The 23428-nt window shown below is 41.6% G+C and overlaps 1 protein-coding gene across 4 annotated transcripts in view; it reads right to left on the bottom strand.

The window, feature by feature from the left end:
- The window catches only part of syde2 (synapse defective 1, Rho GTPase, homolog 2 (C. elegans)), a 135894-nt gene that overhangs the window by 106245 nt on the left and 6221 nt on the right, over positions 1 to 23428 (bottom strand). For all 4 annotated transcript variants that reach the window (XM_067989804.1, XM_067989806.1, XM_067989808.1 and 1 more), the window contains exon 2: positions 15766 to 16455. In XM_067989804.1, coding sequence (XP_067845905.1) covers positions 15766 to 16455 — 690 coding nt within the window. The remainder of the gene's footprint in view (positions 1 to 15765; positions 16456 to 23428) is intronic.

Raw genomic sequence — 23428 nt, forward strand, 5'->3', positions numbered from 1 at the left:
CATGTTGTTACAGAATAAATCTGTCAGGGATTCAATGGGAATTGGCAATCTCACTAAAAATGTTCTCAAGACATCTGATGAGAAAAATGGAAAAAAATTTAAGGCAGTGTCATAGAGACAAATTCGTGAGGTTGGGGTTACTGCATATTGTTTAGGCACACAGTTTAAGGACTGTGGTCCTCAATCCAATTTCAGAGAACATAAAAGGTTAAGGCTGTTTGATGGTACTGACATCTCTCATATCGATGAGCATAATAAGTCACCAATACATACAACAACTTGCATTTATATAGCGCCTTTAAAGTCGTAAAACGTCCCAGTGTTTCACAGGAGCGTTATCAAACAAATTTTGACAGCAAGCCACATAAGACGATATTAGGACAGGTGACCTAAAGCTTGGTCAAAAAGGTAGGTTTTAAGGAGCGTCTTAAAGGAGGAGAGGGGTAGAGAGGCAGAGAGGTTCAGAGAGGGAATTCCAGAGCTTAGGGCCGCCAATGGTGGAGCGATTAAAATCGGGGATACGCAAGATTTATCACCTACAATAACTTATGTTTGTATACCTCTAGTTATGTACAAAGATACATCAGAGCACATTACAGAGCAGTGGATATCAAGATGGTAAGGTGATCGGGAGGAAAGAGAAGAAATCTTTCAGCAGTTTGAAATTGTGAGTGTCCATGTTTCATTTGTTGTCCCAGTCTTCTCCCTCTAGATGTGATTGAAACAACAGCATTAAGGATACTGGCCTATAAATTTGGCCAAGCAGCATTTAAGGCATCAACTGGCCTAATATGACTAGAATCCTAATATGGTGGGCAGGAAGCGCACGCACACTTCAGGTCAGACGTGTACCGCCCGCCATGTTGGGAAAGGAAAAAAAAAAGGCATCCAGGTCCCACCCCTGAAACAGGCACTAGGCCCTTTGCATATGCAAATAAGGGGCCTAACACCTGTTTGAGGCCCCCACTTCAAGCCTGGTTTGCCCTGAGGCAGCCAGCACCAACTGCATTCAGCAAAACCAGACCTTGGGACCACCTGCAACCTACTAGGTAAGTTTTTCACATCAGGAAGTGCTCCTCCTGACCCCACATTTAACGAAAGGTGGCCCCCAACCCCAACCACACACCCCCCACCCAAGCCTGACTGGTGGCCTCTCCTGACAGATGGCCTCTGAGCCCCTTTTTAAAAAAATTCATTCATGGGATGTGGGCATTGCTGGCAAGGCCAGCATTTATTGCCCATCCCCTGCCACATATCCTTTCCTCCCAACCCAATGCTCCGACCCCCAGCCTCCTATCCTGCGCTCCCGACCAGCAGCCTCAGATCACAACCCCTGGCTTCACTTATCTGAGGGCCGCTGTGATGCTAGCAGCAGAGCGATCCTGGTCTCCTCTTTGCCAGCTGGCTGTTATGCCACGCTGACTCCATTGTAATGAGGCCCGAGCTGACAAAGGCTGTCTGGTCCTTCAAGAGTAGAACTCCCGGAAGTGACGGCTTTCCGGTCGAGTTGTACTCGGCTCTGTGGGACTGGGTAGGCCCAGACCTACTGGAAGTGTACTGGGGTATGTTTCTGGCAGGCAGCACGTTAAGAGTCCATGAAGAAAGGCATCATCACCCTCGTCTACACGGGGAAGGGGGAGAGGGAACAAATCAGAAATTGGTGACCCAGTTCCTTGCTAAATGTCGACAATAAGATTCTGTCTAAGGCCATCGCCAACAGGCTCAAGTCTAATCTGGGGCCAGTTATCCACTGATCAGACCTGTACTGTACCGGCAGGAAGATCTCTGATAGGTGACGTATCTCTGAGCAGCTCAAGGCTATGTGCAGGACAGGGGGGTGAACACCTGCTTCATCAGCCTGGACCAGGAGAAGGCCTTCGATAGAATATCCCACACATACTCCATGGACGTGCTCTCCAAAACGCGGTTTGGGGAGAGAATCCGCGATTGGATCTGACTGCTCTACACGCACATCCGTAGCACAGTCCTAATCAACAGGTGGGAGTCAGAGAGCATTCCGATCAGATCTGGAGTAGGCAGGGCTGTCCTCTCTCAGTGGTCACGTTCGCATGTTGTATCAAGCCATTTGCCGCGTCCATCAGGAAGGACGCAGGTATCCGGTGATCCCAGGCAGCGGAGGCTCTCATGTTACCGCTACCCTGTACGTAGACACCGTCACCGTCTTTTGCTCCGATCAGCAGTCAATCCACAGATTGATGAGCATCTGCGACCGTTTCGAACTGGCCTCGGGGGCCAGAATGAACTGAAGAGTGAGGTCTTGTTCTTTGGCAGGTGGGAGTCCCAATCCTTTGTCCCCTTCACCATCAGGTCCGACTACCTGAAGGTGCTGGGGATCCGGTTCAAGGGGGCCCCAGGCCTGCACCAAGAACTGGGAGGAGTGGATCGCCAAGGCCGAACAAAAGCTTGGTATGTGGGTGGGACGCTCCTGCTCCATAACCGGCAGGAACCTGGTGATAAGGCGTGAGGTACTCGCGGTGTTGCTCTACTTGGCCAAGGTCTTGCTCCGTTCCCTGCCAATCTGCCATCACAGTCACCCGAGCTATCTTCCACTGTATCTGGAGGTTCAAGGTAGAACACATCCACAGGGACACCATGTACAAACCCCCAGACAAAAAGGGGGAAGGGCGTCCCTAATGCTGTTATGATCCTAATGGCCACCTTTGTGTGTGATTGCCTCAGGATGTGTGTAGAGCCCCGGTACACAAACACCAAGTGTCACTACGTGCTGAGTTTCTACCTGTCCACCACAGAGAAAACTGGATCTGGTCATGCTGGCCGAGCAGACGCAGGACATCCCGTGCAGCTGGACCATACCCCACCACCTGTCCCAGGTGAAGAAGTTCTTGAGGAGGAACCCCTTTGACCATAAAGCAGTCAGTGGTCAACACGGAATGTTCTGAGTGTCTTGCAGGGAAAGGAAGGTAGATCCAATTGGGCAGTTCCCCAACCAGACGGTCGATGCCATTTGGCACAACATCTCATCGTCAGAACTAACCAACAGGCACCAGGATGTAACCTGGATGGTGGCGAGAAGGGCCCTTGCAGTGCAGTCCTTGTAACACGCAAGGATTCTCAGCGCCACCGCGAGCTGCCCTCAAGGCTGCGGCAGGGACAAGACTGTCGTACACCTCCTGATGGACTGCCCCTTCGTGCAGGTGTGGAGAGAGATGTGTTGGTATCTGTCCCGGTTCATCCCCAACAGTTCAGTAACACAAGACACTGTGCTCTACAGGCTGTTTCCCAGGACACACACCGAGACAGATATCAACTGCTGCTGGAAGACAATCAACTCTGTGTAGGAGGTCCTTTGATCCGCCCGAAACCTGTTGGTCTTCCAGCTGAAGGAGCTGTCCACGACCGAGTGTTGTCAACTGGCACACTCCAAGGTTCAGGAGTACGTGCTGCAGGACGCACTGAAGCAAGGTGCAACCTACGCAAAGACTCTATGGGGAAAGGTCAGCGTGCAAGACCACCCACCTTGTATTGAACAGCATGTATTACAAGATATGTAATGTGTATTAAATTGTAATCGTATTGTGTACGATCAGTGTTGTATTGTTTTGAATTGTGGTGTCTTTAAATTTTTATGAAATAAAGTATATTTTGAAATTGAAAAAAGTAATGAGGCCCAAGGTCCAATATTGGGGGCATCTCAGGCCTCATCATTCAGGCACAGGGCATATACCCTGCACTCCCCATGCACCCGAATTTCTATGTCACTGTATTAATGGAAGACAGAAATTATCCTAGTTCAAGAATTTAAATAATAAATAGTGGATTGAGTTACACTGAGCCTACTGTACAGAAACAGGCCATTCGGCCCAACTGGTCTATGCCAGCGTTTATGCTCCATCCGTGCCTCCTCGCTCCCTACTTCATCTACCCCTATCAGCATACCCTTCTATTCCTTTCTCCTTCATGTACTTATCTAGCTTCCCCTTAAATGCATCTATACTATTTGCCTCAACTACTCCTTGTGGTAGCAAGTTCCACATTCTTACCACTCTTTGGGTAAAGAAGTTTCTCCTGAATTCCCTATTGGATTTATTAGTCATGATGTGTCAACGACACCTTTTGATTGGTGTGATGCTGTCCCAACATAGTATAAGATATGCGATTTGAGAACCTTTTCATTCATTCATCTGACGAAGGAGATAATCTCCGAAAGCTTGTGATTTTAAAATAAATTTGTTGGACTATAACCTGGTGTTGTAAGATTCCTTGGATTTATTAGTGACTATCTTATATTTATCACCTCTAGTTTTGGACTCCCCCACAAGTGGAAACATTTTCACTATGTCTACCCTATCATTATCTTAAAGACCTCAATCCTCAACCTTCTCTTTTCTAGAGAAAAGACCCCCAGCCTGTTCAGCCTTTGCTGATCAGTATATCCTCTCAGTTCTGGTATCATCCTTGTGAATCTTTTTTGCACCTGCTCCAATGCCTCTATATCCTTTTTATAATATGGAGACCATATAATACGGAGACCAGAACTGTGCACGGTACTCCAAGTGTGGTCTAACCACAGTTACTGACAAGTTTAATGTAACTTCTGCTTTTCAATTCTATCCCTCTAGAAATGAACCTCAGTGCTTGGCTTGCCTTTTTTTAAAATGGCCTTATTAACCTGCTTTTAGTGATTTGTGTATCCGAACCCAAAGATCCATTTGCTCCTTTACCCTATTTAGACTCTTATTATGCAAACATTGTGTGCTGATCTGCTAAACCAAAACTTACCCATTTTGAAATTAAGTAGCAGACCCAAGAATAGACACCAAATAATTTTACACAAGGTATGTTACTACTGTCCTATACTTAGTTTGTAAAAAGAAACTCAACGTAATTGAATTTGCCAAAATTACTCACCTCTAACTGTACCAGAACTCTCCATTGAAAGAGTAACGTGCAGTGCAGAATGTGGTCCCATGAGACTCAGTGCGGTGCACTATGGTTCTACATCATTACACAAATGGATGTCACAAATGTGATGAGTTGTGGTAGCCTTAAATGGTTTCAGTATCAACAGTTGCTATGTAAAGTGATAGGGTGTAAAACTTGAAGCTTTTTAAAGGTCTGCACAAAATCCAAATTAACTCAATCCACATCATTTCCACACTGTCAATTTATTTCAGGTCAGCAATGCTGACTTTAAGTGACCTCTGATCACGTAAAACACTAGAAAGCTTTAATCCGCTACTTTCTTATGGCAGGAGAACTAAGTAGTTAACAGCAGGAATCAGCAGTCTATTCACTCTGCTGAGGATGCAATTGATCATTTAACAAATATATTTAGTCAACTGAAAAAATATTAATTGCTGGAATGTTTTATTTTTCAGTAATCTTTGATAAACAACTCCATAACTTATTCAATACAGTACTGGATATCAACTGTATTATGCACAATACCAGAACCACCACCTTGTTCAAGAGCATTAAATATGTTGGTAATAATTACAGTATGGGTTTAATTATATGTTCTCAGATGCACTAATGCAATAAGGAACTATCAGGACAGTCTTTTTTATTCTGTGGAATTTGTGGCTCCCTCTCTGCTGGGACAGCAATTAGAGCACTACAGCAGTCCCCCTGGGTTTGTTTGGGATTGGGGGGGGGGGGGGGGGGGGGGGAAGACAAAAAGGGAGAGAAAAAAAAAAACAGGGTTTCCATTCCTGCACACCCTCTTGGAAAATGCATGCATATGGGCATCAGGTGAAAACAGGATAGGATTCAGCTGTGGTGCGCTCCCCACCCAAACAGAGAAATAGTCTGCCGACACTTCTAGTCGATGCTCATACATGAAGAATGCCCACTTGTGGGAGATACCAGATGTCCATGGAGCCATACCCTAGCAAGAGTTGTTGCCTTCAAGAGAGATGGGGAGAGGAGGAAAGATTGAAATTGGAAAAAATATTAAATTAGGTCTCCAAATAACTAATTTAACTTTGACAGTTAATATTTATGTAATTCAATACATTGAGTTAGTAATTTGACAGTTTATATTAGCACCACATTGCACAACACCCACAGAAACCAACAAATCTTCAGGTGGCCATAAATTAGGAAAAATTTCTCTATTACAGTATTTTATGTTAGTGACACAACACAATAAGCTGCTGCAACATGCAACAAGCTGTTGTAACTTTTCTCTGTCGATATGAAATTTTGAAAGCTTGACAAAGAACAAGGTTAAAAAAAAAAGGTTCTTTCATGCCTCAATGTCAGATTACTATAAGTGTAATGTCTTGTTTTCGTGCAAAGATGCCCATTATAGGATACAGCACAATCTGAACTGGCCAATCTGATCCATTCCAATTCTATATTTGGTCATTTTATACTTGTGTCACATGATTTTTCACAGTGTGGGAGGAACACAAACAGGTGGGTGAACATAATGTCACAGAAACAGAATTCCCATTCAGTGGTCAGTGATATTATTATTCACCCTGGTGAAACACAAAGATATAATACTATAGGCAACAAATTTGCATGGAATGCCAACCAGCTATAACTCATCTGTGACAAGATTCTTTTTCTGGTAATATTTTACATAATTTATCACCTACCCTATGAGCTCCTTTGCAGGTCTGAATATGGTCCAGATGGAATAACCATGTATTAAAGTTAGTGCTTCCTGTAAAGTAGCAGTCTCTATAATAAATGCAAATGTCAGCCATTTAAACATCTAAGACCTCATCAATACTTATTCCTTTTGTTCCTGTATTGCAAAAAAATATTCAAATTAGATCAAATGCCAAGGACAATAATTTTTCTTGAAATTACCATTTAACATTGAAAATATAAATCGAACTTTTCACTTTTATGCTAATATCATTTCAACAGCACTTCATTTTTTTTCTCTGCCCTAAGATCACAAAAGAGGGCAATAGATGACCTGTATTTTAAATGTTTGTTGGTTGTGTATTATTATTGACAGGCTGAAGTTACAGGGTGGGAGTGTGGAGAAAGAATAGCACAAAAATTATTTAATTAAATTCATCAAACTTTCGATTTTAGAATTTAAAAAACTAAATGGCACATTGTATTGGAGCTACTTAATTGGATGACAACTGCTGAACACACAATTGTGAAAGATAGTGTAGGTGTCAGCCTTAGCTCAATGGTAGCACTCTTGCCTTTGAGTCAGAAGGTCATAAGTTCAAGTCCCAATCCAGAAATTTGAGACTGGCACTTCAGTGCAGGACAGAGGGAGTGCTGCACGTTGGAGGCGTCGTCGTTTGATTGAGACGTTCACCTGAGAGGACAAATGGGATCTCAGTTTGACGTAAAAGATCCCATGGCACCATTCCAAGAGGAGCTGGGAAATTCTCCTGATGTCCTGGCTAATATTTATCCCTCAACCAACATCACTAAAACAGATTATCTAGCCATCATCTCACTGCAATTTGTGGGACCCTGATGTACGCAAATTGGCTGCTGCGTTTCCTCACATTACAACAGTGACTACATTTCAAAAGTACTTGACTGGCTGTAAAGCACTTTGGGATGTTCTGAGGTCGTGAAAGTCGCTACATAAATGCAAGTTCTTTCTTTAAAAAAGGTCAATAACAGCATACATGTCAAAAATAGTAATACTGTAATATGCAGGTGCAAAGGAGACAAATTAGCTGCCTGCTAAGCAGAAGGATACAGTCAGCACAGTTGGTGAGGCACTCCCTATACTGATTTGGGAGAAAGTTTTGCAGCTGCTCAAAGGCTATGGGGTGATTTAATTGAGGTGTACAAAATTATGAGGGGCCTAGATAGAGTGGATAGGAAGGTCCTATTTCCCTTAGCAGAGAAGTCCATAACCAGGAGGCTTAGATTTAAAGTGATTAATCTTTCTACCAAAGGGGAGCTGAGGAAAAGATTTTTCACCCAGAGGGTGATAGGAGTCTGGAACTCACTGCCTGAAGGGGTGGCAGAAACCTTCAACTCATTTAAAAAGTATGTGGATATTCATTTGAAGTGCCATAACCTAAAAGGCTATGGACCAAGTGCTGGAAAGTGGGATTAAGCTGGATCGCTCTTTTTCGACTGGCACAGACACGATGGGCCGAATGGCCTTCTTCTGTGCCGTAACTTTCTCTATATTTCTTCTAAGTGCAGTACTCTCAAATGTGGATTAACACTACAGCCACAGTATTAGTGCACCACGTTTCTGCTTCACACAGGCATGAAGGTTGTAGTGTAAATCCAGAGTCAATCTGATGCTGGAGAGAAGTGGTGTCCTGTTAGATAGAGTCTCACACCATTTCTGTGTGACATCACGTTGAATTAAAGTCTAGTGCAGCATCAAACCAGGTGTTAACAAAAAGTTTCCAGGACCTCCTGGACATTTTTTTACATTTATCTGCAATTAGATGGTGCAGATGCTGCCACATAATTATCTTAATGTTTAAAATTTAACTGCTAGGAGAGAAGTTCTGCAGATGGATACAAGCATACATACTCAATTCTCTCCAGAGCAACAGAATTCAAGTTTCACCCAGGCAGTTTAAACAGGGTACTGCTTGGCTAAAACCTGAATTGCAATTACATAACAGCAGTGTAAATTACCCAAAGATTCATCGGACCAAATGGAGGCACATGTCCAGTCAGGACTCATGTCAGAAACAATGCAGAATGTGTAGCAAAATGCATTATTGTAACTTCACCAGCAGCCACTTTGTCATTCAACACTGCCTCTGTAATGTAAGTTACATTTATTGTGTCTTTGACATAGAAAAACGTGCCAGAGGTGTAATCAAAAAAGGAACGGCAAGCCAAAAGAGCAGATATTAGGAGCGCTGACCAAAAGCTTGGTCAAAGAGGTGGTTTTAAGGAGGGTCTTAAAGAGGAGGAGAGGAATTTAGGGAGATAATTCCAGAGCATGGGGCCTAGGCGGCTGACGGCACAGGGACCGGGAATGCACAAGACCAGAGTTAGTGGAATGGAGATTTTGGGGTGAGGGGGAAGGGGCTGTCAGAGGTTACCAGCGATAGGAAGGGGCAAGGGAAATCAGTTTCCAGTGGTGTGCCACAGGGCTCAGTGTTGGGACCCTTGCTGTTTGTGGTATATATTAATGATTTGGACTTGAATGTAAGGGGCACGATTGGCAAATTTGCAGACGACACAAAAATTGGCCGTGTAGTCGATAGTGAAGAGGATAGCTGTAGACTCCAAGAAAATATCAATGGGTTGGTGGAGTGGACGGAAAAGTGGCAAATGGAGCTCAACCTGGAGAACTTAGGGAGGGCAAACAGTAAAAGGGAATACGCAGTAAACGGGAATATACTGAGAGGGGTAGGGGAAGTGAGAGACCTTGGAGTGCGTGTGCACAGGTCCCTGAAGGTGGCAGTACAGGTAGATAAGGTTGAGAAGGTGGCATACGGAATGCTCTCCGTTATTAGCCAAGGTATAGAATATAAAAGCAGGCATGTAATGATGGAACTGTATAAAACGCTAGTAAGGCCACAGCTGGAGTATTGTGTGCAGTTCTGGTCACCACATTACAGGAAGGACGTAACTGCTCTGGAGAGAGTGCAGAGAAGATTTACAAGAATGTTGCCAGGGCTTGAGAATTGCAGCTATGAGGAGAGATTGGATAGGCTGGGGTTGTTTTCCTTGGAACAGAGGAGGCTGAGGGGAGACTTGATTGAGGTGCACAAAATTATGAGGGGCCCAGATAGAGTAGATAGGAAGTACCTGTTTCCCCTAGTGGAGAGTTCAAGAGCTAGAGGACATGGATTTAAGCTGATTGGCAGAAGGATTAGAGGGGACATACGAAAAAACCTTTTTACCCAGGAGGGTGGTGGGTGTATGGAATTCACCGCCCGAATTGGTAGTAGAGGCAGGGACCCTCAACTTTTAAAAAGTACCTGGACCTGCATCTAAAGTGCTGTAAGATGTAGGGCTATGGACCGGGTGCTGGAAGGTAGGATTAGAATGGGCACCTGGCTGTTCTTCGAGCCGGCGCGGACACGATGGGCCGAATGGCCCCCCTCTGTGCTGTATCTTTTCTATGGTTCTAAGTCCATGAAGGGGTTTAAACACAAAGATTTTAATTTTAAATGAGATGTTGGGGAACCACGAACCAATGTAGGTCAGCGAGGACAAGAGTGGTGGATGAGCAGGATAGGGTACAGGCAGTAGAGTTTTGGATGAGCTGAAGTTTACGGAGGATGGGAGGCCAGCAAGGAGAGCATTGGAGTAGTCAAGTCTGAAGGTGATAAAGGCATGCTTGAGGGTCTCAGCAGCAGATGGAATGAGGTAGGACAGTGGAGGTTATGGAGGTGAAAGCAGGCAGTTTTTTCTGACAGAGAGGATTTGAAACTCCACCAGGACGAATGGGACACAGAAGTTATGAACAGTGGAGTTCGACCTAAGACAATGGTCAAGGAGGGGAATGTGTTGGATAATGACTTTGGATGAAAGTAATAATCCAGAATGGAAAGAGTTAATCAGGGTAGCAGCAGGGATGCTGCAGTCGGCCGAATTGGTTCTCTGAAGGAATGTGATAGTTCAGTATTGCTATGCTTTGTTTTGTTTTTTTTAAAAATAAGGTTATTGAGTATATTGTATTTGCTTAAAATTCTAATTTTTCACCCAAGAAACATGACTATGTAGTCTTTAGCCACATCATATTAAAATAGCTAATGAATGCCTGGATAAGAAAGTGAAATCTGGGGGAAACAAGCAAGATAGTGTAGAAATGCCCTTGTGGCAGAGTGCACTGGACACAGCAACGGCTATGGGCTAAGACAATATCCTTGCTATAATGCGGAAGTGTTGTGGACAGGACAACACATAACTGGACAATTTTGCACATTGTCAAGCAGATGCCAGCTTAGCTCGAGGTGCAGCTAGTTCAGGAGCACAGGTCTTAAGCATTACAGCTGGGATGTTGTTGGGACCCATAGCCTTTGCTGTGTCCAGTGCACAAGCCACAGAGTGAATCGAATTGGTTGAAGACTGGCATTTGTGATGGTGAGGATGAGGCAGAGAACTATCATCCATCGGAACTTCTGGCTGAAGATGCTTGCAAACATTTCAGCCTTGTCTTTTGCACCCATGTCCTGGGCTCTACCACTATTTAGGATGGGGATGTTCATCGAGCTACAGCTTACCTCAAAATGTGTCCAATCATAAAAGTGACTGAGGAAGTATGTATGAAACCTTAAGAACTCCTTAAAGCTATTAGTCTTCCATTTAGTCAAACAGTGGAGTGTGTGTGTGTGTGTGTGTGTGTGTGTGTGTGTGTGTGTGAGTGAGAGAGAGAGAGAGAGAGAGAGAGAGAGAGAGAGAGAGAGAGAGAGAGAGAGAGAGAGAGAGAGAGAGATCACATACACACAAATAGCTATGGTGAGTTTTAGTGAAATGAAGAGAAAGACACAAATGAACCAGCAAGTGTGACAACTGGTTTATTACTCTGATTATTGTTGCATAATTCAACAGTGATATTTGTTTGGAAAGCTCTGCCAAGCAAGTAATAGAGACAGAGTCACTGGGGTTGTTCAAGGTACAGTTGGATAGGAGAATTAGTGTACTAGAGGGATAAGCTCTGATGGGCTGAATGGTTTTTTTTTTCTGACCCTTGCTTTTCTAGGGTTGTTTCCTTCCATCATTTTGTAATTAAGTATAATAACTGAAATACCATTTTAAGTGTGCAGGAAACAGTCAATTTACATATCTCAATTTATTTCAAACAAAAAGTAGAGAAACTTACCTTTGTTTAAATTTACCTTTGTTTAAATTTACCTTTGGAATCAAAAATTATTCTAGTGTCAGTTTACCTCAAAATATTCACTGTCTTTCCTAGAATTAAGTTTTATGTGCTTGGCTGGTGGTCAACACAAGATTACAACTCCCAATACACATAGAAAGTCTCTAAATTAGTCGTAGGAGAAAGTCTAACAACTTCCTACTGTGACAACAAGTATCAGCTGCTGGTAGCACATAGAGCCTTATTAATAACATTCATTTTTAATTTATAAACAGCAGTTGCACATTATGTCAAAGGAACATAAACCAGGTGTATTTTCAAACTTTGTGGTAACAGGAGATTCAATGCCAGATGATGAACTATTCAAATTCATTTGGTAACAATCTTGGACGAATGCTTAGACACGCAACTGCATAGATCACCAGTGAGCCCCTTTACAGGAAATTCCCCTCATGAACAAAAACAATCTCCTTTGCCAAGATTTTTTCCCCAACCTCACATATGCTTCTTTGGATATGATATTTGGGCTGCAGACTTGAACTGCCTTCATTATGGTGAACCAACAGGAAAAATAATTCAAGCAGGATTCACTGGACAGGTTATCTGCACAGTCACAATCCAGTTCCACTACTGGAGTAGTTTCAGGCTAATCATACTTCAGTGCTCAATGCCACTGGTGTGTGGGCAGCAAAGTGATATATGTGTCTTTCCAGCACCAGCATACCTTATACACAGAAGTTAAAAGCCTCAATCTCGCAGCTGGCTAATGTCTTATAATCCTGATTTCAACAGGGGAGGCAAGATGGAATTTGAAAAATGTCTAGTTTCCTGTTTGACTGCTACTCAAAATCATTTCCACATGACTGTCACATGCTCAGCACGGCTGCTTTACTTTGTGACTTTAAGAGATACATCCTGTTATCTGATTTCAATATACTCTGACAACTACCAAATACACCAGCTCATCTGTCAAATTAAATCCAACTAATGACAGCAAGCAAAAAGAAATTAAGTGTTGTATCAATATTAATGAGTTTGCATGTTACTGTGATGAAATATATTCAAATAAAAAAGATAACCAGTGGGGAAAAGTGCAAACGTTTCAGAATCGTAGCCAGATTGAAGTGTGTAAATACTCTGTATTGAATTCATGCTAGGAGTTGTTTGGCATTTACTGCAACGCACTGTAAAGTTTTCATACAATTGGTAAAAGCAAAGACTTCCCTGTAAGCGAAACTAATCAGAGAGATACCCAATTCAGAGATTTAAATATACTCTGGTATCTTAAAAACAGATGTGCTGCTATTTACAGACAACCGGAGAGAACATATTTAGACCACAGCAACTGGACATCAATGCTTTACTCTACCATGATCTTTATCCTTCCCCTACATATACATCGTTCACCTGAGGAAGGAGGTAGCCTCCGAAAGCTTGTGAATTTAAAATAAAATTGCTGGACTATAACTTGGTGTTGTAAAATTGTTTACAATTGTCAACCCCAGTCCATCACCGGCATCTCCACATCATACATATAAAACCTGGCTCAGATAAATATGTATTACACATGTTAAAAAAAAACTTATGTATCAATATATGCACATATTTTTGCTGGCATGTATGGCTCAGCCACAGGGAACTGTAGCAAGGACAAATGTCTCAAATTTGCCCATGTGGTTTCTGTGGACAAAACAAGCAGGGGAGAAAAAAAAGGTTCACATTCTAGGTTATATACTCTCATTCATGATACCACAAATCTGTTTCGAACAGCAAGTCTGAGAACTATTAACCCCACAATTAATAAATGGTGAAAATGGGCCATTGAACTTACACTGCGATTTGCAATGCTAGTGAGAGAAATCAGAACTGCATTCATGCATGCAAGAACCCTTGCATAGAGCACTCTTCACAGCCGTTGAAATTTCTAATGTTAAAAAACTGATGGTATAAGTCAGCTTTTTCCTATCAATGAAAATTTAAAGGCAATACAGTAGGTTTAAAAATATAAAAACAGTGGAGTACACTAAATTCAGCACACTATTTTCTACAGGCATATAATGTTAAAAATAATGTGTGTTTTGATTTTATTTAATGTAAAGCCTGGTGGTTAAGTTGTACCTTCATGCACGAGTTTTTAATGACTTTCAAACCTGTATAAGCATCAATATAAACACAAGTGCATCACATCTTAAATGCAGTTTATTAAATCTGAAACATAGGTGGTAAGCAAAGAGTATGTTAAGCAGTTTGTTTGTGGTTTTTATTTCTGCTTAAAAAATGAGTACTGGGGATTGGAACCTTTTCATTTTGGGCACTAGTGTCAGCAAACACTCCCGAAGTAGAGTCAAGGTTCCTCTACCATGCCCAAGGAAGTGTCTCGTATACACACCTACTGCACGTGATATTTCCTGCACGAACCATCCTAATGAAATTACCCAACTTAACGCGAAAAAGGAGTAGTTAATGTTGTGAGCCCATACCCAGTGGAAACTAGTTTGAGACTGCCCAACCTATTTTACCAATATCGGCTGCATTTGAATCCAGATTACAGAGGTGAAAGGACAATGTGCCAACACACTGTGCCACCTAGTTCCCAAATAGCGCACACAGCCTCAGTTACTAAACTGAAGGTGCGGTGTGTTTGGAGGTTTACTGCCTCATGTTTATTAGCTATTTAAATATTTAGATGGTGGACTGAAATTTTGAACAGTGATTATATAGTGAAAAAATGATTTTAATTAACTCCTCACATTACACCTATGTGTGACTCCTATTTTGAAAAATCTAGGAACGTAGGAACAGGAGCAGGCCATTCCAGCCCTCGAGCCTGTTCCGCCATTCAATTAGATCATAGCTGATCTGTATCTTAACTCCATCTACCCGCCTTGCTTCTGTATCCTTTAATACCCTTATCTAACAAAAATCTATCGCTCTCAGTTTTTACATTTTCAATTGACCTAGCCTCAACAGCCTTTTCTTTGGGGGTGGGGGAGGAAAAGACTTTCAAATTTCCACTACCCTTTGTGTAAAGAAGTGCTTCCTGAGAGCACCCCTGAACAGCCTCGCTCCAATTTCATTATGCCCCCTTGTTCTTTGCTCCCCCACCAGTGGAAATAGTTTCTGTCTATCTACCCTATGAACTCCTTTAATCATCTTAAACACCTCAATTAGATCACCCCTTAATCTTCTGTGCGACAGGCAATACAAGCCTAGTCTATGCAACCTGTCCTCAGTTTAACCCTGGTATCATTCTGGTGAATCTGCACTGCACCCACTCTAAGGCCAATATATCCTTCTTGGTGCGGTGCAACGCAGTACTTCAGATGCAGATCTAAATACTGACTCAAAAAAATTTCTTGTTTAAACGTTTGGGTGATCGTTATTTCTCTCCTATTCATTTAAATATTTATAGCCCAATTCTCTATTGCAGCAAATGCGCACTGAGTTAAACCTCTGCACACCATTAAAGATGAACGTCCCACCATCAATAACCATGCAATTCAATTCATTATACCTCTGCTGTAAAACATTATATTCCTGCATTACCAAATAATAGTTATCCCTATGGGGTAGTGCTCCTGCTTCATAAAGAAAAATGTCAGGTTTGTACACAATGAGAATGAGGAACCAAAAATGTAGGCACTTTAAAGGGATGTAGCAAGGGAAAGTCTCATCCCTCCTCTTAACCTCAAAAGTAAAAATGGGGGGGGGGGGGGGGGGGGGCGGGTTCAAAAGTAAAAATGGGGGGGGGGGGGGGGTTTATAAACCTCTAGAAACCAGAAGCAAGTGTCTAAAAAAATGACTTTTTTTTCTCAAATCTACATGGAGCACCTGTAACTGAAAAATTACTGACGTTTTAGCAAATTTATTTAAAACCAATAAATGATTAGAAAATTCTTGAAGTAAGAAATGAACACAATAGGGCTATACAATTTTAAATTCCAATTGCTGCTTTGATAATATTGAAGTATTTACAAGCTACATATTCTTTATGGGGCAAGGGCTTCCTGTTTTGCAACAGCTCTACACAAACAGCTTACCTGAAGCTGGAGGTCTGTGCACACAGATCTCCTCCACACTCGTCCCACTCCGAGACTTGCACACACACATCTGCCTATACAGCTGCATACTGTCTGTGGAATTTGTAGAATTCACAGAATTCCCCTGATTCACATCAATCGCTGGAGATACCTGGATTTCCCTCACGCTTTCAGAGCAATTCGCGGAGGTTCCCAAGGTCACTGGTCCTTTAATCAAGTCACCAGCAGGCAACGAAGGCCGCTTCATCTGCAAGCTGCTGCCTGGGTTATCAGTTTTAGCCACAGTAATCCTGGGAGGGGACTGAACTTGTGGGATATCGACTTCATCATCTTCTGGAATAGGATTGTACCATATCTCCCCCTCATCATCTGCATCATTTTCTTCACTATGATCCAGAGTACTGTCTACAGCATGCTTCGGGTCATTTTGTCTTAGTGGAACTGCAGGCTGCTGCCTGCTTTCTTGTAAGGGGTAGCTTGGGCTACTCGCATGGTTTGTTAGCTCTACTGATACAGGAGCATTGGTCTCTTCAGTCAAATAAGGGTTGAGAGTGCTTTGCTGCAGCCAGTTTCGTTTTTTGGACACAGTGATGTTGTTTATGTGTGGCCTGTAGTCGTTGATCTCGTTAGCTTCAGTGGCTTTTAATTCTCTCTTGATAATTGAAGAGGCATGAACATTTTCAATGAACTCTGTAATCAGGAGGGAAAAATAAAAAGCTTATCAGTGTAGCAGTGAAAATATTTGGAATGTTTACATCAAACATTCAAAGCAGGAAAAAGGCACATCCAGATACAGTAACACAAGTGCCATCACATCTCTTAATAGATAACATTCCAAATGCTACAATTCATAAAGTTTACTAAAATTAAACCATACTTCATTATAACTTGAGCCTGTTTGTAATTAGATTTGCCAATAGCTACAGGCTACAATTATATTCAACAATGTGGTATTTATTACCGTCAAAATATTTGTTTTTACAATTGTTGCATACTTAGTTACACAAGTTCACAATTCATAGCTGAATCTGCCTAGCTCTCTTTACACCTATTTCACGCGGTATAATCCTTACAAGTACGTGGATTTGTAATCAATGGACATTCTTTAAAATCCTAGGTGTATACCCACTTTGTGAAATGTGAAAGCCAGTGTTATTCTATAAATAACTCAAGTGGCCAAACCTTGTCCCATACCAATAAGAAATTATGGCGGAACTGAAATAGTTAAAAGGAAAACCAACACTATTTCCTGAAAATTCTGGCCCCATGCTATGCCTGGCCTCAGTAGGTTACAGTTAAACAGTATATGGGCTCATTTAGAATTTAGAACCAGTACTCCGGTCCTTCAATATTTGGGTCAAAACACTACAATTTAACAAGTAAATAATGTATCCGCTTGCTCCTGGCAAACAAGCTATTCAGGGCCGCCATGTTGTGCTGGGTATAAACAGAGCCAAGTCGCCTTGTCAAAAATCTGTTTACTAACATTCTTCTCAGTAGTGGTTGGCTGTACCACATAATATTGCCTTCTAGGCAAATACTTTCACAGGAATGCAGTGGTCACAAAACACGCGAGCACTGCAACACTTGTGTATTACTGCTTCAACCATATGCACAGAACTTTTCAAGGACTACAAATGATACAAGCACGTTCGTGCTTGCACTACATTCCAGCAGAATCCAGATAACAGATTCAACTAGTTCTCAATTCTTTCCCAATGCTGATATTATCAGTACGTTTTACTAAACATGTACTTACTCCAGAAATTAACCAACAACTGAATCACTCTTTTTAACTGGAAACAACCTCTTAAAGAAAAGTACATGTTAAGCTCATTAGGGATGGCATGCCTTTCATTCACATGCATGTCTGAACCCATCAACTTTGAAACCCCCTGCCCAAGCACATTTGATAATATTAAACACTTATCAGTAATCCAAGTTCCTGTTACTTCAAATCAGACTAGTCCACATGCAACAAGGTGCGAATGGAGACCCGCTTAAAACCCACTTAGAATTTGGACAAAATTGTAAGAGCTATTCAAATACTCAAACAGCCATACTGTATAAAATCATAGAATGATATAGCATAGGGGGCCATTTGGCCCATCGTGCCTATGCCGGCTTTTTGAAAAAGCTATCCAATTAGTCCCACTCCCCTACTCTTTCCCTATAGCCCTACAAATTTTCCCCTTTCAAGTATTTATTCAATTCCCTTTCGAAAGTTATCACTGAATCTGCTTCCATCACCCTTTCAGGCAGTGCATTCCAGATCATCACAACTCACTGCATAAAATGTTTTTCTTCATGTCGCCTTTGGTTCTACTGCCAATTACCTTAAATCTGTGTCCTCTGGTTACCGACCTTTCTGCCACAGGAAACAGTTTCTCCTTATTTACTCTATCAAAATCATTCATGATTTTGAACACGTGTATTAAATCTCCCCATAATCCTCCCTGCTCTAAAGAGAACAACCCGTTTCTCTAGTTTTTCCACGTAACTGAAGTCTTTCATCCCTGGTACCATTTTAGTAAATCTCCTCTGCATCCTTTCTAACACCTTAACGTCCTTCCTAAAGTGTGGTGCCCAGAATTGGCCACAATACTCCAGCTGGAGTCTAACTAGTGTTTTATAAAGGTTTAGCATAACTTCCTTGCTTTTGTACTCTTTGCCTCTATTTATAAAGCCAAGGATCCCGTATGCCCTTTTAACAGCCTTCTCAACTTGTCGTGCCCCCTTCAAAGACTTGGTATAATTTTTAAGGGGCTGTACATACACATTTAGTTTATATTGCCTCTCATTCTTCCTATCAAAATGAATCACTTCAAACCAGTCTGCGTTAAATTTCATCTGCCATGTGTCTGCCCATTTCACCAATCTGTCTATGTCCTCCTGGAGTCTGTTACTATCCTCCTCACTGCTTATTACATTTCCAAATTTCACATCATCTGCAAACTTTGAAATTATATCCTGTATATCCAAGTCCAGGTCATTAATATATAGCAAAAGAGCAGTGGTCCCAACATCGATCCCTGGAGGACACCACTGAACACATCCCTCCAGTCTGAAAAACGACTGTTCGCCACTGCTCTCTGCTTTCTGTCCGTTAGCCAATTACGTATCCACGCAGCTATTGCCCCTTTAAACCCATGGACTTCAATTTTGCTAGCAAGTCTATTATGTAGTACTTTATCAAACACCTTTTGAAAGTCCATATGCACATCATCAATCTTCTCCGTTACTTCATCAAAGAACTCAATCAAGTTAGTCAAACATGATTTGCCTTTAACAAATCCGTGCTGGCTTTCATTTATTAACCAATGTTTTTCCAAGTGCCAATTAATTTTGTCCCTTTTGTCCCAGGTTATTGTCTCTAAAATTTCTCCCCCCCCACCGACATTAGGCTGACTAGCCTGTAGTTGCCAGGTTTATCTCTCTACCATTTTTGAAAAGGGGCGTAACATTTGCTATCCTCCAGTCCTCTGGCACCACTCCCATATCTAAGGACGTTTGGAAGGTTGTAGCCAGAGCCTCCGCAATTTCCACCATACTTCCCTCAGTAACCTAGGATGCATCCCATCGTGACTTTTCTACCTTGAGCGCTGCCAACCTTTTAAGTACCTCCTCTTTATCTATTTTTAATCCTATCCAGTTTCTCTACTACTTCCTCCGTTACTGTGACATTGGCAGCATCCTCTTTCGTGAGGACAGATGTAAAGTACTCATTTAGTATCTCAGTCATGCCCTCTGCCTCCACAAGATCTCCTTTCTGGTCTCTACTCAGCCCCACCCTTCCTTTGATTACCCTTTTACTATTTATATGTTGATAAAAGACTTTTGGCTTCCCTTTTATGTTACCCGCTAATCTATTCTCATGCACTCTCTTTGTCCCTCTTATTTCCTCTTTCAGTTCTCCCCTGTACTTTTTGTATTCAGCTTGGTTCTCTACTGAATTAAGAGACTGACATTTATCATAAGCCTCCTTTTTCAGTTTCATTTTAATCTCTATCTACAGTCATCCAGGGAGCTTTGGATGCCCTGCCTTCCCGCTCTTTGAAGGCCACCCATTGCTCATTTACTGTTTTACCTGCCAGTCTTTGATTCCAATGCACCTGGGCCAGATCCCTTTTCAACTCATTGAAATTAGCTATCCTCCAGTTGAGTATTTTCACATTTGATTTTCCCTTGAACTTTTCCATAACGGCTCTAAACCTAAAGATAGTGTCATATCTAATGTATGTTGCCGAGATCTAGACCTTCATGCAGGGTATACAAATTCATGCCTGCTAAATCACTATGTTGGTTCAGTGATTGTGTTCATTTATAACACCAGGAATGCATTTACAAATTCTGATGAAGTAAAACAATAATTCTCATGCCACTGAGTTTTTCTAGCATCTAACTAACCATCAGACAATACCCACATATAAACAGTTGCTTTCTCCTTTGAGGTGGCAATCTATGAAATACCAGAAAGTCTACCATTCTCCCTTGGCAGACAAATTTCCACCAATTATAGACTAAGTTTCAAATAATACTTTTACTTTTAGTAGACCAATATTTCAAAAGACCATACCAGCAATAAATGTTCAGATTGCCAGAAACTTTCTAAGTATGCATAGCATTTTTTTTTTAAAAAGGGACCAAGAATTATGTTTTGATTATAGTTCAAACTAGAAAATTGCTCATCAGGATTTTCAAGCCTATTAGCAGAAAAGGACTTAATGCCCTCTGGTCAACAGCAATCTGTAAATGCAAACATTTAAAGTTGACAGTATTGGTTAATGGAACCCCTCCCCCTTTCATCTCCTGTTCACCCCTTCAATTGCATCCAGTGATGGCAATAAATTGTCCCAGACAAGTACTCGATAAAATGGGTTGGGGAAATTTATATTGTTCCAGCTCAAGCTTCAGAAAGGCACCCTGCCCTCCACATACATATTTATATGTATATCTAATTTTATTAACTAACAACCTTACTATGAAATCATAGCAGGATAAATTCAGCAAAAAACTCATTAGTATACAGCCAATAAATCCCATCAATTTAGTTGCATTGCATTCACTGAGACCATCCACTTGTTGTCCAGCAGTGCATTAATGTTTTGCAACTCTGGTGTAACAATTGAAATCAATGCAATGCCCTAGAATCTGATACATATCATGACTTGCATCAAAATTGCCATTTACCCAGAGTTACTCCAACCCCTTTGGCCAACACACAATAGTTGGTAGGCACAATATTTGTGCAGCTAGGTTACTCGTTACATGTACTGGGTGTTCTGGTTTCTTCTAAAATTGAGCACCACTGCACATGCACAGTGGCAGTCCATGTTTAGGAAGAAACCAGACTAACCAATATGTACAGGTAAGTACAGTCCAGCCAGTATAAATGAAGTGGCAAATTGTAATATATCTCATGCATGCTGCATTCAGTAAGCAGAATAGCTCAACTGGTATTGAATATAGGCAGGTGCTCACTGTGAATTTAACTTTACCACAAATTTGATCAAGACACCCTAAACTCTTTTCACTTATGACCCTTAACGGAGAGAAAATACTTTCCTCTTATCTGTCTACAATGAATTCAGACCCAGACTTCAGAGGTGAAAGGGCCTTATCTGAACCAAGTGCACCACCATGTCCATTCTATATCATGTTTTAACTTTGATTAATAAAATTCATACAGAAACTCCCCTGAAGGCTCAATGATTTATCCAGCAAGCAGCTGAGCTACAGAGACCAGGAAGGTCCCACGTTCTTTGCTGTATTAGCTGCAGGGACACTATTATTAGCTTTAGTGCTCCTGGGTTTGGGAATGGAAGGAAAAAAAGGCCAGCCAAGAGCAGGGGAGTTCTCCCCAATGTCCTGGCCAATATTTACCCCTCAACCAACATCATAAAAAAAATTAACTGGTCATTATCACATTGCTGTTTGTGGGATCTTGCTGTGCGCAAATTGGCTGCCGTGTTTCCCATGTTACAACAGGGACTACACGTCAAAAGTAATTCAATGGCTGTAAGGCGCTTTGGGATGTCCTGAGGACGTGAAAGGCACTATACAAATGCAAGTCTTTCTTTTTAAGGTTCCTGCTCCTGAGCATTATCCAGTAACTCCTGTTGAAAGTGCAACAGTGAGATCATCAGGAGAAGATGGATAGACTGAGACTTTTTTCCCTGGAGAGTAGGAGGTTCAGGGGTGATCTTAAAAAAAGTCTATAAAATAATGAGGGGCATAGATAAGTTAGATAGTCAAAATCTTTTCCCAAAGGTAGGGGAGTCTATAACGAGGGGACATAGATTTAAGGTGAGAGGGGAGAGATATAAAAGGGTCCAGAGGGGCAACTTTTTCACTCAAAGGGTGGTGAGTGTCTGGAACGAGCTGCCAGAGGCAGTAGTAGAGGTGGGTACAATTTTGTCTTTTAAAAAGCATTTGGACAGTTACATGGGTAAGAAGGGATATGGGCCAAGTGCAGGCAATTAAACTGGGCGACATGGACATGTTGGGCCGAAGGGCCTGTTTCCATGTTGTAAACTTCTATGATTCTAAGATGGGATTCAGCTTAACTGTGAAGCCCTCCATGGTTGGCCCGCTGATAATTAAAGTTAAACATCACAAATGAATAATAGCCATTTTGGCGAGGTACTGGAGGGCATCTGCCTCCTGCAGATCTGCCTACCAGCATGTGGAGTGAAGAAAACTAGTTAAGAAAATTAGCGAGGAAAAATAAAAATCATGAAATTCATGTCCAATAAGTGAAAAAGATGATCTCGTTCAACGTATTGTGACTTTCGAGGTAGCATTTCCTTATTGCAAATATAACCAAATACATTTCCTAACTGCTGACTATTAAGATATGTTGACAGCAAACTGAGGCACCATTGTACCCTACCTGTTATGGAATGCATGGAGGTAGCAATGTGAATTGGTAAATGAATTCTACCAGTAACTTTGCTATTACATACTTACAGAGACACTTAAAGTTATGTGCAGTATTAGTGTGATTTTTTTTTTGAACAGCTACTTCTGATTCCACTGAGTTACTTAAGATATAGATGCCTATAGAAAATAAACTGAATCACAATAATGAACGTGTTTGTAATGGAGAACAGCCACTTGACTAAAGGATTCTAGGCATGGCCTCATCCTTTAATCAAGCTGCCAGTCTACAATTATAACCTTCCCAACATAAAGCCATTCATCTAGTCATGCTTCAGGTCTGTAGATTTTACCGGACAAGTCAGAAACTATGCTTGATAGCTCTTTTATATACCAATTAAAAGGTTTCATGTAACATAAATCAAATACTTTGATTAATACCCTTAACCCAAACATTACAGATCATCTCTTCTTCTGTGCAATGTATTCAGGTTATGATTTCTGGGGGGGGGGGGGGGGGGAGAGAAAGAGAAATGGTGAAATTTGTAGCTTGAGGCTCAACTTAAGACAAGTATTTCAACGAACACGTACATTCACTAAAGAAAGCTCTACAGAATGTTCCACATACCAGAGTCAACAGACCATACACATGTCTGGAATCAGGGCCTAAGGCTAGCAATTCTTCTCATGATCACTCTTTAGCACAGGAATAATTTTGACAAACTTCACGGCAGTATGTTCATACACACACCTTAAACTAAATATCTTTTTAAATCAAGATCTA

This window comes from Heptranchias perlo, chromosome 9, assembly GCF_035084215.1.
Source record: "Heptranchias perlo isolate sHepPer1 chromosome 9, sHepPer1.hap1, whole genome shotgun sequence".
Taxonomy (NCBI): domain Eukaryota; kingdom Metazoa; phylum Chordata; class Chondrichthyes; order Hexanchiformes; family Hexanchidae; genus Heptranchias; species Heptranchias perlo.